Source organism: Dendrobium catenatum, unplaced genomic scaffold (genome assembly GCF_001605985.2).
Source record: "Dendrobium catenatum unplaced genomic scaffold, ASM160598v2 fragScaff_scaffold_142, whole genome shotgun sequence".
Classification (NCBI taxonomy): Eukaryota; Viridiplantae; Streptophyta; class Magnoliopsida; order Asparagales; family Orchidaceae; genus Dendrobium; species Dendrobium catenatum.
Genome location: NW_021318604.1, coordinates 452,905 through 467,985, shown reverse-complemented (window position 1 = coordinate 467,985; position 15,081 = coordinate 452,905). Strand labels below are relative to the sequence as shown.

The 15,081-nt window shown below is 31.1% G+C and overlaps 1 protein-coding gene across 1 annotated transcript in view; it reads left to right on the top strand.

Moving 5' to 3' along the window:
• Positions 1-5,053: 5,053 nt before the first annotated feature.
• The window catches only part of LOC110103978 (probable acyl-CoA dehydrogenase IBR3), a 37,047-nt gene continuing 27,019 nt past the window's right edge, over positions 5,054-15,081 (top strand). The window contains exons 1-8 of the mRNA XM_020832890.2: positions 5,054-5,341; positions 5,908-6,048; positions 6,140-6,271; positions 6,512-6,700; positions 7,553-7,630; positions 12,620-12,739; positions 12,855-12,953; positions 13,022-13,139. Coding sequence (XP_020688549.1) covers positions 5,054-5,341; positions 5,908-6,048; positions 6,140-6,271; positions 6,512-6,700; positions 7,553-7,630; positions 12,620-12,739; positions 12,855-12,953; positions 13,022-13,139 — 1,165 coding nt within the window. The remainder of the gene's footprint in view (positions 5,342-5,907; positions 6,049-6,139; positions 6,272-6,511; positions 6,701-7,552; positions 7,631-12,619; positions 12,740-12,854; positions 12,954-13,021; positions 13,140-15,081) is intronic.

Sequence of the window (15,081 nt, the reverse complement as noted above, 5' to 3'; positions counted from 1 at the left end):
CCTATCCGGCATGAATCCAAATTAATTTTGAGAAACATTAGTATCATGCTACAACCTATGCTCCATAACTCTCTCTCATAGTTTTAAAGTATGACACATTAACTTAATTCTTCTATAATTCACACAATATTGTCCATCACATTTATTCTTAAAAATATGAATCAATACACTTATTCTCTACTCATATGACATCTTTTTAGTCTTCAAATAATATTAAAAAGTTTATTAAGACAAAAAATTCCTTCTTCTCCTAAGCATTTTCACACCTCTGTTGGGATATCGCCAGGTCAAACTACTTTTCCACACTTCATTTTCTTTGATGCCTCTTTAACTTCGATTTTACTAATAAGTCAATAAAAAAAATTTCATTTAAAGTGCTAAGATCACTAAATTCAATCACATTCTCATAATTTTCATTGAGGAGTTTATAAAATATCTCATCCACATTTGTTAAATATCTTCTTCTAATAAAAGTACTTTTTGATCTTCATCCTTAATACACATCACTTGAACTAAATCGTTACTACTCTTATCTCTTTGTTTAGCTAACTTATACAAATATCTTCCGCCCTCCTTGGTATCTAATTTATTATATAAATAATTAAAAGCTAAAGTCTTTGCATTATATATTACTTTCTTAGACTCCTTATGAGCCTTTTATAACTTTCCAAATAATGCGAAAAGTGTTCATATTCAAGTCAAAATGAGTTCAAATAAAACACTTGATATTTTGTTAAAAATTTTATAACATTAATTTAATGGTTAAATGATCTTTGAATCTTGAGCTTGCAGTCAAATTAAGCATCTCAGCAAGTGTAATCCTATAAGCTTAAGAGTACTCAATTTTGAGGTCCTTAAGACACTTATATATATAAAAGAATAGCTTCTAATTAATGGAATCAATATAGGTTGTCTGATTGAGTTCTTTGAAAATTTGGTTAAATTAATCTAACTGTCACTTTAAAAAATCATGAATAGAACCCTCGTTCTTCGAAATAATGAGAAGTTAAAGCTAAACAAACACTTAATGTTGGACAAGCTTTGCATGATGCAACGAATGTCATTGCCTATTAGGCCGATGCAAGTCATTGACATTGATGGATACCTACTAATTTTGTTGCTCATTATTGTCGATAATATTGACCATAACCATTACTTATAAAGTTAATACAAGCTATGGATACATATCATCTATTATGAGATAAAATTGTCGTAAATATAAATAAACAAATGTTTTTTAATTCTTTTCACAAAATTTTCAATTTTGGTATAATATTTACCAATTGAATTTTGATCTTGCCTAAGATTTATTAACTCTTAGCCAAGCTGAAAAAAGTTTATGTCCATTATTATGTTAAAATTGTTCTCTGAGATTGATCAGAGTTTTATGAGTGGTAATATAATACAAAAGTTGGCAATAATTTTAAGATAAAATGTTTTTAAATGAATCCTAATAAATTTATAAATATTTTCAATCCAACATTTAAGATCAACAGCCGCAGGGTTGGTGAATGCATCATATCATATATAATTTAGAGCTATTATATCATTCATAGTTTTTTTTTTTTTTCAAAAAATGATTTGGTAGAACAAATCAAATAATCAATCATTTTATTAAATATGTATCTTTCAAATCAAATATTTTGCTTATTAAATAAATAATTTCATGCAATAATATATAGACGTATGTATGCATAATTATAATTATATAAGAACTATTATATACTTTTAAATAAAAATGAAAAATAATTTTTAAAAAATATATAGGCATAATAATATGTTTATGATAATAAGCATTTATATGCTAAAAAAAGGAAAAAATAAAAAAAAAAACATCAAAGTATTTGCTTGCTACTGTTCCAGTCTTGATGAGTCCTTTTATCAAGTGCATGTGTAAGGAGAAATTATTATATGATGAATCTGAATGATAGCTCTACATTCGGACTCAAATAAAACTTAACATGTGGAGTGGACACAAGGATATTCAAATGAATTTTTTTTTTTACTTATGTTTTGTCAGTCTAGCTGACCTGACCTAGAGATGAATAATTTAAATTCACGGGAGTTTAAAAGCTCGGAGCTAAGTCATTTTACTTTTCATCCCGACATTTCACGGCTCACTTTCTCTCTCGTTAGATATTCCTAATTCTTCACTGCATTACTTCGGCATTCAAGTCGGTGCAAAAGTTCATTTCCATGTGCAAACAAGTGCAAGAACTTGTTGCGCATTTGATTCGCTTTTGCATCATATTCACAGGAATCAATACCATACCGAGTTCTTCTATTTTAAAGACTACGTTGTTTTCGTTTACTTTAGAATGTTTAAATAATTATTATTTTTTCATTTTAGCCTTATTTTAACTGCGCTTTAAGTGTGCTTCCGCTATATATCGTATAATGACTTCTTCAATTTTTAAAAAGTAGGTTGCATAGCTTTAAAATATTTGATTATATTTTTTAATAGCGCTTTTCACTACTCTTTAACTATGCATTTGTTTCAATGCTTTAACTATAGAATTGATGTGCTTTTATTGCGCTTTTACTTTACTTTTCTTTATATTCACAATGTTTTTAAGCTTTCTGAAGCTTTTGTTTTTTCTTTCACTGTATTTTAAGTGCGCTTTTCTTTATATTCACTATGTTTTTAATTCTTTTTGAATATTTTGTTATTTATTTCATTGTGCTTTTGCTATGCTTTTACTTTATTAATTATGTTAAAAAAATTTAGATTTCTAAAAAAATAAGATATTTCTAATTTATTATTTTAATTAATAATAAAAAAGTTATAAACTTCAATCTTTAAAATTAATAATTAAATTTCGAATTAAAAAAAAAATGCCGCATGAACAGTGCGACGCCAATATTGGCGTCGCACTGTTCATCTCCCTTCGAATGACGGCAAAAATAGCGATTGGTTGGAGGGAAGGAAGATCGGCAAATATTGATTTGCCGTTCGGTTGGAGATGCCCTTATGCTTTCAGTGTGCTTTCACTTTGCTTTAGATGTACTTTCATTGCATCATCACTATGCTTCCATTTTACTGTAAGTATGCTTTTCTTTATATTTACTATGTATTTTTTATTTGCAGAAGAAAGTTTGAAAATTTTACCATTCATTACCCAATTCATGACACAAGAAAATTCTTCCAATGAACTAATACTTGTTCTTTATTTTGTTCATATAAAAATATATATATAAGGACATGAAAGGATCATTTGAGACCAATATAATAAAATGGAACATCCAAAGTGTTCAGGGAATTTTAAGCCAGATGAATAGTGTTGATTTCGAAAATGTTCGTCTGCAAATATATGAAAAAATTTATTCATCAAAAGAAAGTGAATTGGGCAGAGCGTAAAAATTTAGGGTCGAATTTGTATACACTATGTTTCTTTCAAAGAAGAAATAAACATATTTTCTGTATATTTTGTATTGTCATTGATTTATTTTATATTGAATTCTTTGATTAATTCTTTAATTGTATCTACTTATAATTTTTAATAAAATAATAATATGCGGTGAAAGTATAATCAAAGCGCAAAAAAAAAATATTAATGTGCAGCAAAAGCACGTTGAAAGCGCATCAAACTAGGCAGTCTAGTTTTGAAAAATTAAAGTTGGCAATAGTTGAAACAACTGATTAACTGCGAAAGTGCAATGAAAGTGCAACTAAGTCGCAGTGAATTACATATTATATTGTAATTTTCTAGAATTTTTTTTTACAAATTTTATTCATAGTGAAAACACTTATAGTAACATGACCTGAACAAATAAAATAATATTATGATAGAGAGTTCAAAACTATGCAATTTAGTTTTGAAAATTAAAGCTGACAATAGTCAAAATAACTAATTAAATGTCAAAGCTCAATGCGCAGAGAAAGCATAACGAAAACATAGTGAATTATACATTATATTATAATTTTCTAGAAATTTTTTCTTATAAATTTAATTCAGAGTTAAAACACTGATAGTAACAAGATTTGAACTAATAAAATATATTTAGAATATAGGTTTCAAACTATGCAATCTAGTTTTAAAAATTAAAGTTTAAGATAGTCAAAACCACTGATTAACTGTCCAAGCGCAGTGAAAGCATATTCAAAGGCAGCTAATTACTTATTATATTGAAATTTTCTATAAAATTTTCTTTACAAATTTAATTAATAGTGAAAACACTTATAATAACATGATCTGAACACATAAAATCTAATTAAGACAGAGAGTTCCAAACTATGCAATCTAGTTTTAAAAATTAAAGTTTACGATAGTTGAAACCATTGATTAACTGCCAAAACGTAGTGAATTACATATTCTATTGTCATTTTTTAGAAAGTTTTCCTTACAAATTTAATTGCAATTTCATTTGCGTATTATCTGCTTATTTACTGCATATTTGTTGTGTGTTATTTATTTACTATTTAGAATTGAACTTGTAATGAATAATTTTTTTAATGATGATGTAGACCACACAAAGGAACAAATACAAAAAAACAAACGGAACTCTAAACTTTATCTTATAATCAAAAATAGTTTTTTGAAAAACCTCCGCAGGTAACCCGTGGTTATTTTCATTAAAAAAAGAACGCAAACTCTATAACCTAAGGGCAACACTTGTTTGCCATTCTTGCTTTGCTCCAACTGATCATCATTTTTGACGTCATTTGATCGCGGATGAACAGTGCGACGCTGTTCATATGCGCCATTTTGTTGGTCTCTACTGAACTTGCGGAAGAAATGCGCGAACGACGGCTGCAGGGTAAAATGGAGTTCGATTGGAGATGAATTACGGCATTTTTCGGTTCCACTGCATTTTGGAGTGAAAAATGAGATTTTAGGTTGGAGATGCCCTAAGGGATGATGAACCTCTGTACCTAGTCAATTAGGCTGATAAGATCAAAATTAAAAATGAAATCTAATTTAAATATCTATTGTCTTTAAATTAAGTGTCATGATTTAAAGAATTAATTGTAACTGGAGTTTATTCCGGACTACGCAGAAAATAGTTTCTCCTGGAAATCCTTCCCTTCTGAAAGAAAACCTGGTCTTCTTCCATGGCAACGATGACGTCGAAACTCCACAGCTCCGTAGCTTCAGCTCACCGTTTCGACGAGGCAGCGCTCCTTCGTTATGCCGTGTCCAATGTGGAGGGCTTTCCCGGCGCGCCCAACCGCCTTGTCGTCTCACAATTTGGCCATGGCCAGTCCAACCCCACCTTCCTCCTCGAAGTTTCACATGACACCGGAGATTCCACCAGAGCACTTTCCAAGCGCTATGTGCTCAGGAAGAAGCCTCCAGGCGTGCTTCTCGAGTCGGCCCATGCCGTGGAGAGGGAATTCCAGGTACTTGTCTCTCTCATCCTCCACACGCAACTTATGCTCGGGGTTATGCCCATGAACTTCTATAGTAGAATAAATTTGGGATCGGCTCACAAGGGCTTCCTATGTGTGGTTCCATGCGGCCAACCATCGACTTGTTTGACCACTTATGCTTCTACCAAAAACTATGGTTGTTGTTCAATTTTCTTTCAAGTTTCCCCTTTTACAAAACATCTATGAAGTTTTTTTTTTTTTTATTCATTGAAACCTCACTTCACACTCGTTGGTTTTCTTTGTGTTTCATTTTTTTTTTTTACTTGGATCTCCATTTACAAACAAATGTACATCGTTACTTTTGATGAACAATATTGTAATCTACAATGGATAAATCCTAATACTCTTTGTTGGCATATAATGTTTTTTTTTTTTCAATCAAATAGATTTCTTGATATTTGGAGGTTCTGCTGGATGTGGAAAAGTTATACGGGGGGATGGATGCCCCTTGATTTTTAGTTCTTTGATCACTGGAACGGTTCACTTCATATTTGATCATTGATTTTGGCTAAGGTGTTGACTTTCTTATGCACCAGGTTCTCAAGGCTTTGGGTGATCATACCGATGTTCCAGTTCCCAAGGCTTTCTGTTTGTGCAATGATCCCAGCGTAATTGGAACGTCCTTTTACATTATGGAGTATTTAGAAGGACGGATTTTTGTGGACAACAAGCTACCAGTAAGAAATTTCTGGCTTATAGCTGTGCCATAGGGGTCTTTTGGCTCTTTGTACAATTATAATGCCTCTTCCTTCTTGATCTGTTTGTCAGGGAGTGGCCTCTGATACTCGAAAGGCTATATATCGAGCTTCTGCCAAAGCTTTGGCTTCTTTGCATAGCGTTAATGTGGATGCTATTGGCCTAGAGAGATTTGGCCGGAGGGAAAATTATTGCAGAAGACAGGTAAGGACATTCATGAATGCTAAATGAACTAAATTTGCGGTTGTCTGCTTTCTGTATTGGCCAGGTTGATTTCGACAATGCTGATGATAAATTAAATTTATTCTTCTTTGAGAATTATTATTTCCGTTTCAATATTCAGGACATGCTTTTTCCTGATTAATTTAATCGGATTCTTATATTATTTTGAAATTATATTTGCATTAGTTTATTTCGATTATTTGAGTTGATTGCATCTTATAGGTAGAAAGGTGGGAAAGGCAATATCTATCTTCAACTGGGGAAGGAAAACCTTATCGGAATCCTAAAATGCTAGAATTGGCCAGTTGGCTAAAGAAACATGTACCGTTTGAAGATTCCTCTAGAACAGCCGCCACTGGTTTGGTTCATGGGGACTTTCGGATTGACAATCTGGTCTTTCATCCAGTAGAGGTTTGTATTTTGGTATTTCAAAATTTAAATATGCTTTGATTTATCATTATTTTTCCCTTTTTTAATGAATAGAAATAAACAATCATATGTTTTTTATTTTTTTATTTTTTATTTTTTAAATAAACAATCATATGTAATGTTCAAGAAAGATATTGTAAGGAAATGAGGTTATTTTAAGAGTTGTTTAACTTGGTAAACAGGATATCGGGCCTTTGCTGCTACATTTTTATCTTTTGACGATAGAATGCTTGCTGTTAAGATGAAGAATGCGCATAATCATCCCATCCATTATGTTTGTATTTTAATAATGGATAAACCTCTTTATCAACTTAGAAGGATTTATAAGGAAGTAAGCCATAGTTAACATGCTTAGAAATTGTCCATATATATATTTGAGCAAAATAGAGTAGCACCTCATGTATCATTCAATAGGAATGAATTGAGAATGAGAGTTCATAAAGCTGAGTCCAATGGTTTTTGATAAGACTATTATGATCAGTGATGATTATTAATATAGCTCTCTTTTCAGATTTGTATTCGTTTCTTTAAATTCAAAAAAAGCACCAAAAGCAAATGATAGTTTTATTTTTTACTATGTTCAATCACCACAGCCAGTTGTTTCATGTTCCCAAGAATTGTTGATCATTTACCTTGATTTCTTATTTTTCCTTTTTTTTTTATTATCTTTCTGTGGCATAATTGGAATTTAATATGCTATTGCTTATGGAGATAGATTCAGAAAAGACTTACTGTCATGCATTATTTTGCATGCTTTGAAATTTATACATACACCAGGTTAGAATTATTAGTTTGCAGACTGTTGGTTGAGGTTTGTGCTCTTTATTTGTGCAGGATCGAGTAATTGGAATTCTTGATTGGGAACTATCAACACTAGGGAACCAAATGTGTGACGTTGCATATAGTAGTTTGGTAGCTTCTTCCTGTACTCATGTTCTATTCCTCTAAATGCTTTTCTTATTTTAATGTAGTTTTGTTGGTTTTTATGATGGCTTCCTTTTTAATGATTTTTTTTACTTCCGGACAGTGTTCTTCAATCTTATGATAATTTTTACCATGGACATGTGGTTAGACCGCCCCTGCTTTTTATGCATGAGCCTATCTACACAACTTTATCGACTGATTTGAGCTTCTAATAATACATGTCGTTATTTATTAATTCAAGATAAGAGTTTCGTTTTTGGCTAAGGTTGTTTTATGGGACAAAGTAGTATTGTCAATCGTTTGAGATCATGCGGAAGTGAAGCTAGAACACTAGATTCTTTATGCAGTCAATCTTGTGGATCATGTAAGTGATAGGGTGGGCAGTTCTGACCTTATACATTTGCTCGAGCCCTAGACTTGAGCTGTGAGGGAATGCACACTTTAACAACATGTTGACGTTCGTAGACTCGAGAGTCCTTTTTTGTTTTTTGTTTTTGTTTTTGTTTTTGACATCTTGGAGCTAGTATATTTGTAAGTCCTTTTATATGATTGTAGGAAGCTTTTTTGGATGAGGGTAATGTCTTTGACTTTGCCTTGACACGTTGACCATTTTTAGACTCAGATCACTCGAACTTGTCAATTCAAATAAACATTGGAACTTGACAGCATTTGTCATTAGATTGATGAAGCAGGGTTGATCATAGCGCGACCCTTCTTATTGCTTGTTTAGTAAGGAGAGTTGTCAGTGACTCGAATATATTTGGGCTTATTGAGCCAACCTTATACACCCGTTCGAGTCTTATTCTCGAGCTGTAGGAACTTGTTCTTCTTTAACTAGGCTCGTTAAATCTTGCAGATTGAAAAGTTTTGTCACGTGATTGACATCTATCTCTCTTTGAGAATACTATTTTGCATATGCTTATTAAAAAAGAATTATCTTTTCTTTTTGTTAATGCATTTAGGTGATATTTACCTTTTTGTATTATAAGAGAATTTCAAAATAACTTTGACATATATTCTACCATATATAGACAAAGCACTTTGTGTCCTTTCATGGGATATTAAGTATAGTGTTTTCTTGAGTGAATTTTTATGCATATAATTTCTTCAAATACTCACAATTGATTGGTGGTATGGGTTTTTGACTATTGAGATTGATAAGTTTATTAGCTTCTTATTGATATACTTTCTTGATGACAAATGGGCCCTCCTAAAGGCTTAAATTTATCACAAATTCTTCGGTGTAGGATGATTGATATTCTCAACACTAAAACTAATATCGTTCCGGAATGTCCAATGAAGCACCATGCAGTCTAATGATCTTGATATGTTGGTTCGATAAATTTTTTAGATTTTTTTGAGCTTGAAGTCTGATTTCTTTCAGTTCATTGAGCTCTTTCATTTGCACTCGAGCATTTTGCTCTTGGTTGAGGTTATACTAGATAGCTAGAAGTGACGACAACTCAACATCAAGTGACAATAATGCTTTTATGTCCTAAATTGGTCAGGAAGTTCAAGTTAATGAGGCGGAAATAGACGGTCGGAAAAATATCATAGTTTTTTTTTTTCAAAAACGATAAATACTCTATTGACTAATATCCAAATATAACTGAAGAACCACTAACATAATTTTCATTCTAAACATACGATAAAACAGTTCTTACTTATTTTCTGTTGTTCTTCTTCTATACATGAAATGTACATGATCAACCATTTAATCTATTGGGGATTCATCTGAAAATGTCAATTTAATAAATTGAGTTTTCAATCATAACTTAGTGGTCCATCATAATTTATAATATAGTAATAAACATGCTTATAAATAGTTATATTCATTTCTATTAAAAATTTCATTTAACATACATATACATATTTAATATAAATGTGAATACTAGAATTTTTTATTATTTATAAAACATTTTCTTACAATTTTTATTTCTTTTAAAATTTAATCATTTAATAGTTCATTTATTACATGAGTTCTGTCCAAAATTTTGAACAAACACGAATTCTATTTTCATTATCATTTACTTTTCCACTTATTGTGCACGGATATGTTGCTTCCCCAATCAATACCATAAGGGAATGAACTCTTGTATTTGCATGCATGCACCTTTTCTCTTTTAATACTTTCCATTTATATATTATGATTCATTCTATTAATTTCATTTTCCTTTACCATACATATCAATTTATAAGCAGTTTTCACATTTATATATATCATATTGTATCTTCGATCGTTTTGTTTTCCTCAATTTAATATGTAATAGATTCTTTAAAATTTAATAGCACACATGCATAATATAGTATCAGATAATTGCATTGAAACAAAAAATGTAACTGCTATAGAATAAATGTAATGACCCACTTCATTACTTTTCATGCTGAAATCCTTCCAAATTTTCTTCAGTTCTTAATATTGCAATATGAGAAAATTTCTCCACAAATCGCCTGTAGTATCCACAAAACCCAGAAAACTCTATTAATCTTATCTCATTTAATTTTCTTAATGGCACTAAATCCAATTGAGATTTCATATTCAACCTCATAATTTAACTACTATAATATAACTCTTTGTCTCACCTCTTGATGACCTCTCTTGGTTAAACATAAGGCATAACAAAAATAGATATAATTCAATTGATTGAATTTATTACCAACGCCCATTATGAAATACTACCTACAAGGCTACCAAAATAGAGTGAGTAAGTAAGTTCATCACCTGAACTATCCAAACTTATCATACAACATAAATTCTAACGCATAGAGATTTAATAAGTAAAACAAATAAGTTGTGCAGAAGTATTCCAAATATTTTCATTCATTTGACTATAGAGCTTCCAATAATGATCAAAATTCATTTGCATAACATTTAAGTTTCATTATAAACATCCCTTAACGTGCTAAATATCATACAACAAAATCATCTGTCAAATGTAAGATAGTTGCTTCAAAATTTAATCTTTACTCAATATTAACTTTATCTTTTCCTCTACCTGAAATAATAATAGATTAATATTTGCTCAGCCAAAAAATTTAGTAAGATAAATATTCTAAAATAAAATTCAAATCTTAATGAAATTAAAATAATCTAATATACTAATCATGAACTGAAGATATAACAACAACATTAAGCCTTTATCCAATTACGTGGGGTCAGCTACATGGATCCTTTTTCTCTATTGTGTCTTATTAATAAAAATATCATTTTTAATACTTTCCAAATAAATCATGAACTAAACATGTGGGATTAAAATAAAGCATAAACTAGCCTTATGTATTGTCTACAATCCTTGTAAAATTGCCTTTCCTGAATAATAACTAGCATTAACATACGTGAGGAAATCTTATCGAAGAAACGTTAAAAGAGATGTTCAATGTTTAATTACAATATGCACTATGCTAGTTAAAGTTCATAGCTATCAACATTTGAAATAAATCTTTTCATATTATTCATTTACTTATTTCATTTATTTCTTGGTATGAAGTATTTTACTTTAGCTTTAGAATGTATCATTTATGTTTGTCTAGATTCATTGGCTATCATAGGGTATAAAATATAGTGTGAAGTTATATATTAAGGACTTTTTTACCTCTAAATGGGTTCACCTTTTTCATCTCACCTATATAGGTGAGCATAACATATAAATAATTAGAATCATGTGATGACTAACCCATCCAACACACATGGTTTTTCTTAATCTCATTTTATTTTCAGTACTGCATATTTAAATTTCACATTATTTATAAACATGTAAATCAACGCATTATAGAAATCTGTGACCAATAAGTATAAGTTGTCATACTTTTAAAATACAACAATTACATCTATTGTCAAAACACTCATAATTCTTTAACTTATGCTTTTCATCTTGTAAAATTAATGCGTAATCCATAATCATGAATTATAGAAAGTAAATATTGCACTTTTCAATATGAAGTCTGTTTAATGCATCGCTACACAATTTTCAATACTCGTGAAATTACATGCAAAATATTAAAATAAATTTTGCTTCCTAAATTACGAATTATCTTACCCAACAGACAATTGACAACAGAACGAACTTGTGAACGGTCACTACAAAGCTTGTTTGTTTGTAACGAACATATGAATTTGTAAGTTCTCAATTTTTAATATTTCATAACCTACAACTTGGATCCAAATCGAATTAACCTAAAGTGAAACTTTTATCTCAAAATAATTTCTCCTCGTATAAGCCACAAGGCCTAATCACCTCAAATCAAAGTTATCTCATTACAGAAATTATCAAAATCTAGCCTCTAGCCTTATTTCACCTTATTTCCCCATTTCTCCCCTTTGGCTTCTCAAGTTCCCAGCTCATTGTTATTCACGGAGGGGGATAAAAACCGCAGGCAATGAAAATGAAATGCTAAGTTCTTTTTGATCTTAGATTTACACAAGTATTAATTATGTGTAATAGCTTACAATTCTTTGAATTTAATCAATATCAACCGTCTGCTAAATGCATCATCCATTGCACGTATGCTTAACTGGAAATGCCTATGTGATAGCTACAGTACATTTATTAGATTTAGTATTATTAATATAAAACTTAGGTAATTAATTTTAATTATTAAATTAGATTATATATGCTAATATGCTTATAATTACCGATATGCATATCTATATCAAAATGATTTAAACAAAATATAGGATTTAGGCTTCGTTTGGGGCGACTTTCTTAATGGTTTCTAGAACAAAAATTTCTAGTTCAAGAAAATTTTGCTAGAAATTTTTGTTCTAAAAAATTGGTTTAGAAAGCAATAAAAAAACCGTCCGAAATGAAACCTTAATAAAAACATTGCTTATCATTTCTGCGTGGTGCAAAAAATGGGGTATACAATTTTAGGTCTTTTTAAGTACACCTCATAAAATTTTGAGTATTACACTTAGTAGGGTAGGCTTATTGATTCATGAACTCTTGTCCCCAATAATTTTTCTTGTTCTTGTTGCAGCCTTATGTAGTGGACATAAATTCATCTGAAGATGGTTTACATGGAGGGTTTGAACTTACTGGGAGACCTGAAGGCATTCCATCTCTCCCCGATTATATTGCTGAGTACTGTTTTGCATCTGTGAGCATTGCCTATATGAATCAATCATCAGCTACCTTTCAGATACAAGATGATCTACTTCTTTGTTGATTTTCTAGATGTGATATCTTATTTCATTTCAAATGTCTAACTACAGGGAAAGCCTTGGCCGGCTTCTGAGTGGAAGTTTTATCTTGCATTTTCGTTGTTCCGTGGTTCCTCAATATATGCTGGAGTGTATCACAGATGGACACTGGTATCATTGGTTTGCAATGAAAACTTGTCCTCTTCTTATTCAATTTATAATAATGAATATTATTTCAGGGTAATGCCTCAGGTGGCGAGCGTGCTCAACTTAGTGGAAAGCTGGCTAATATCTTGATTGATACTGCCTGGATGGTCATCAATACACAGTCTTTGCTTCCCAACAAACCTCCATTTGGTATACTTCTTTTGAAACATTATATGTTAGTAATAATTGGTTATATATTCTATGATCATGAATGGGTTTCATGTACAGATGGTGCAGTGCTTCTACTGGACTAAACATTCAAAATTTCCCAGATTAAGGGACCTTTTTTAAAATTAATAGAATGTATTTATGCCTATTTATCTAAATCTTTTTTTTTTTTTAATTTAATTTAACAATTTCCGTTTCTTCAATTAATACACTCATGTGCATTGACCATGCAGGGTATCTCATAGCATAAATATAATTTTTTTGAGGGATCATTTTTCTTAATGTATGTAAATACGTGTCTTATATTGGTGAGTTTACACGCATAAGCCTAGTTGATGCATTATGCATTACAACATTTACATCGCCTAGGCTGTAGCTACAAACAAGATAACATTTACATCGCCTAGGCTGTAGCTACAAACCTTATCTTGTTTTGTGCTGTAAGAATCTGCTTTGGGAATTTTGCTACGGCTAATTTTATAAATGAATTTCTTTGAAAAAGATGAAGCTTATTGCTTGTGGTGTTGGTAAAGTTCATTGTGTACTTGTTTTTAATCATCTTAATATTTTTCCATGAAAGTTTTCTTTGGAATAAAAATCTTTGAAAGCATAGGATAATAGGGACCTTATTGGTCATTGTGGTGATGTTCTTTCTTCGTATGGTGTCATCAAGTGAATTTGAGGCACATCTTGAATTTTCATTTCTTTGTAAATTCTATCTGACTCAATGTCACGACCCGGCCCGGCTAGCCCGATAATATCGGGGCGGGAACAGACGATCGTACGGAAGAGCACATCCATCATCTGCGCGAATGACTCCATAGTGTCGTTTCTTCGAGGTTCTGCTACCTCTGGTAGCTCCCTCCCTTCCTCCATATTAATGCCATCAGTGACATTCTGCTCAGGATCCATGCTCCTGAGATAAAACACATCAATCATAAGTCACAATTAATCATAACATTACACTTCCTATACATTCTAAGACTCAATTAATCATCATATAGGTTCTTTCATTGATCATTATTAAACCTTTGCTCTGATACCACTCTTGTCACGACCCGGCCCGGCTAGCCCGATAATATCGGGGCGAGAACAGACGATCGTACGGAAGAGCATAAGAAACATAAATCAAATTCATTATATAATTAGCATCAGTACATAAATGTCATCATCCATAATAAAGAAAGAGCCACTAAACAACATCAAATTCAAATAACTCATAACCACTAAAAGTTTCAAATCCATCATCATACCATAAACTCTTACCATTACATAAACTTCAACTCAAAGACTACAGAAACAAACTCAAAGACTCAAACTTAAAACATAAAATGGAACCTTTCACCCTCCTGAGGTCCCTTACGACGATAAGTGTAAGGTCGTCGTGCAGCCATTACTTCTCTCCTGAAAATATTTCCAAAAACTAGGAATGAGCCAACGCTCAGCAGGTAATTCATATCACAATTAATTTTATAAGATGCATATATTAAAAATATTTACAATTTAAAACTAATTCATTTTATTGAGCGAGTCATAACATGTACTATTCATTTTTTTTCCTTTCATTCTTTCCTTTAACAATTGATTTATTTCATTCATTTCTTTCATCTCTTTCATATGCAATGCAAAATGTAAAAATGAATATGCTAAATGTATCATCCGTCCCGGAAGTACCAATTTTCGTACTGATCAGGTACGCAGTTAAAAGTTTTGTCCATTTCCTTTACCATTTAGCTCCGCAGAACCCCATTACCATTTGGCTTATACAAGCCCCATTACCATTTGGCTTTTGAAAGCCCCATTACCATTAGTTTGGTACTTCCGGATCAACATGCATATGAAATTTTATTTCATTAAATTCTTTTCATTTTCTTTCATAATCATTTCATTTATTCATATACCTTAATTGTCTTTCACATTAATG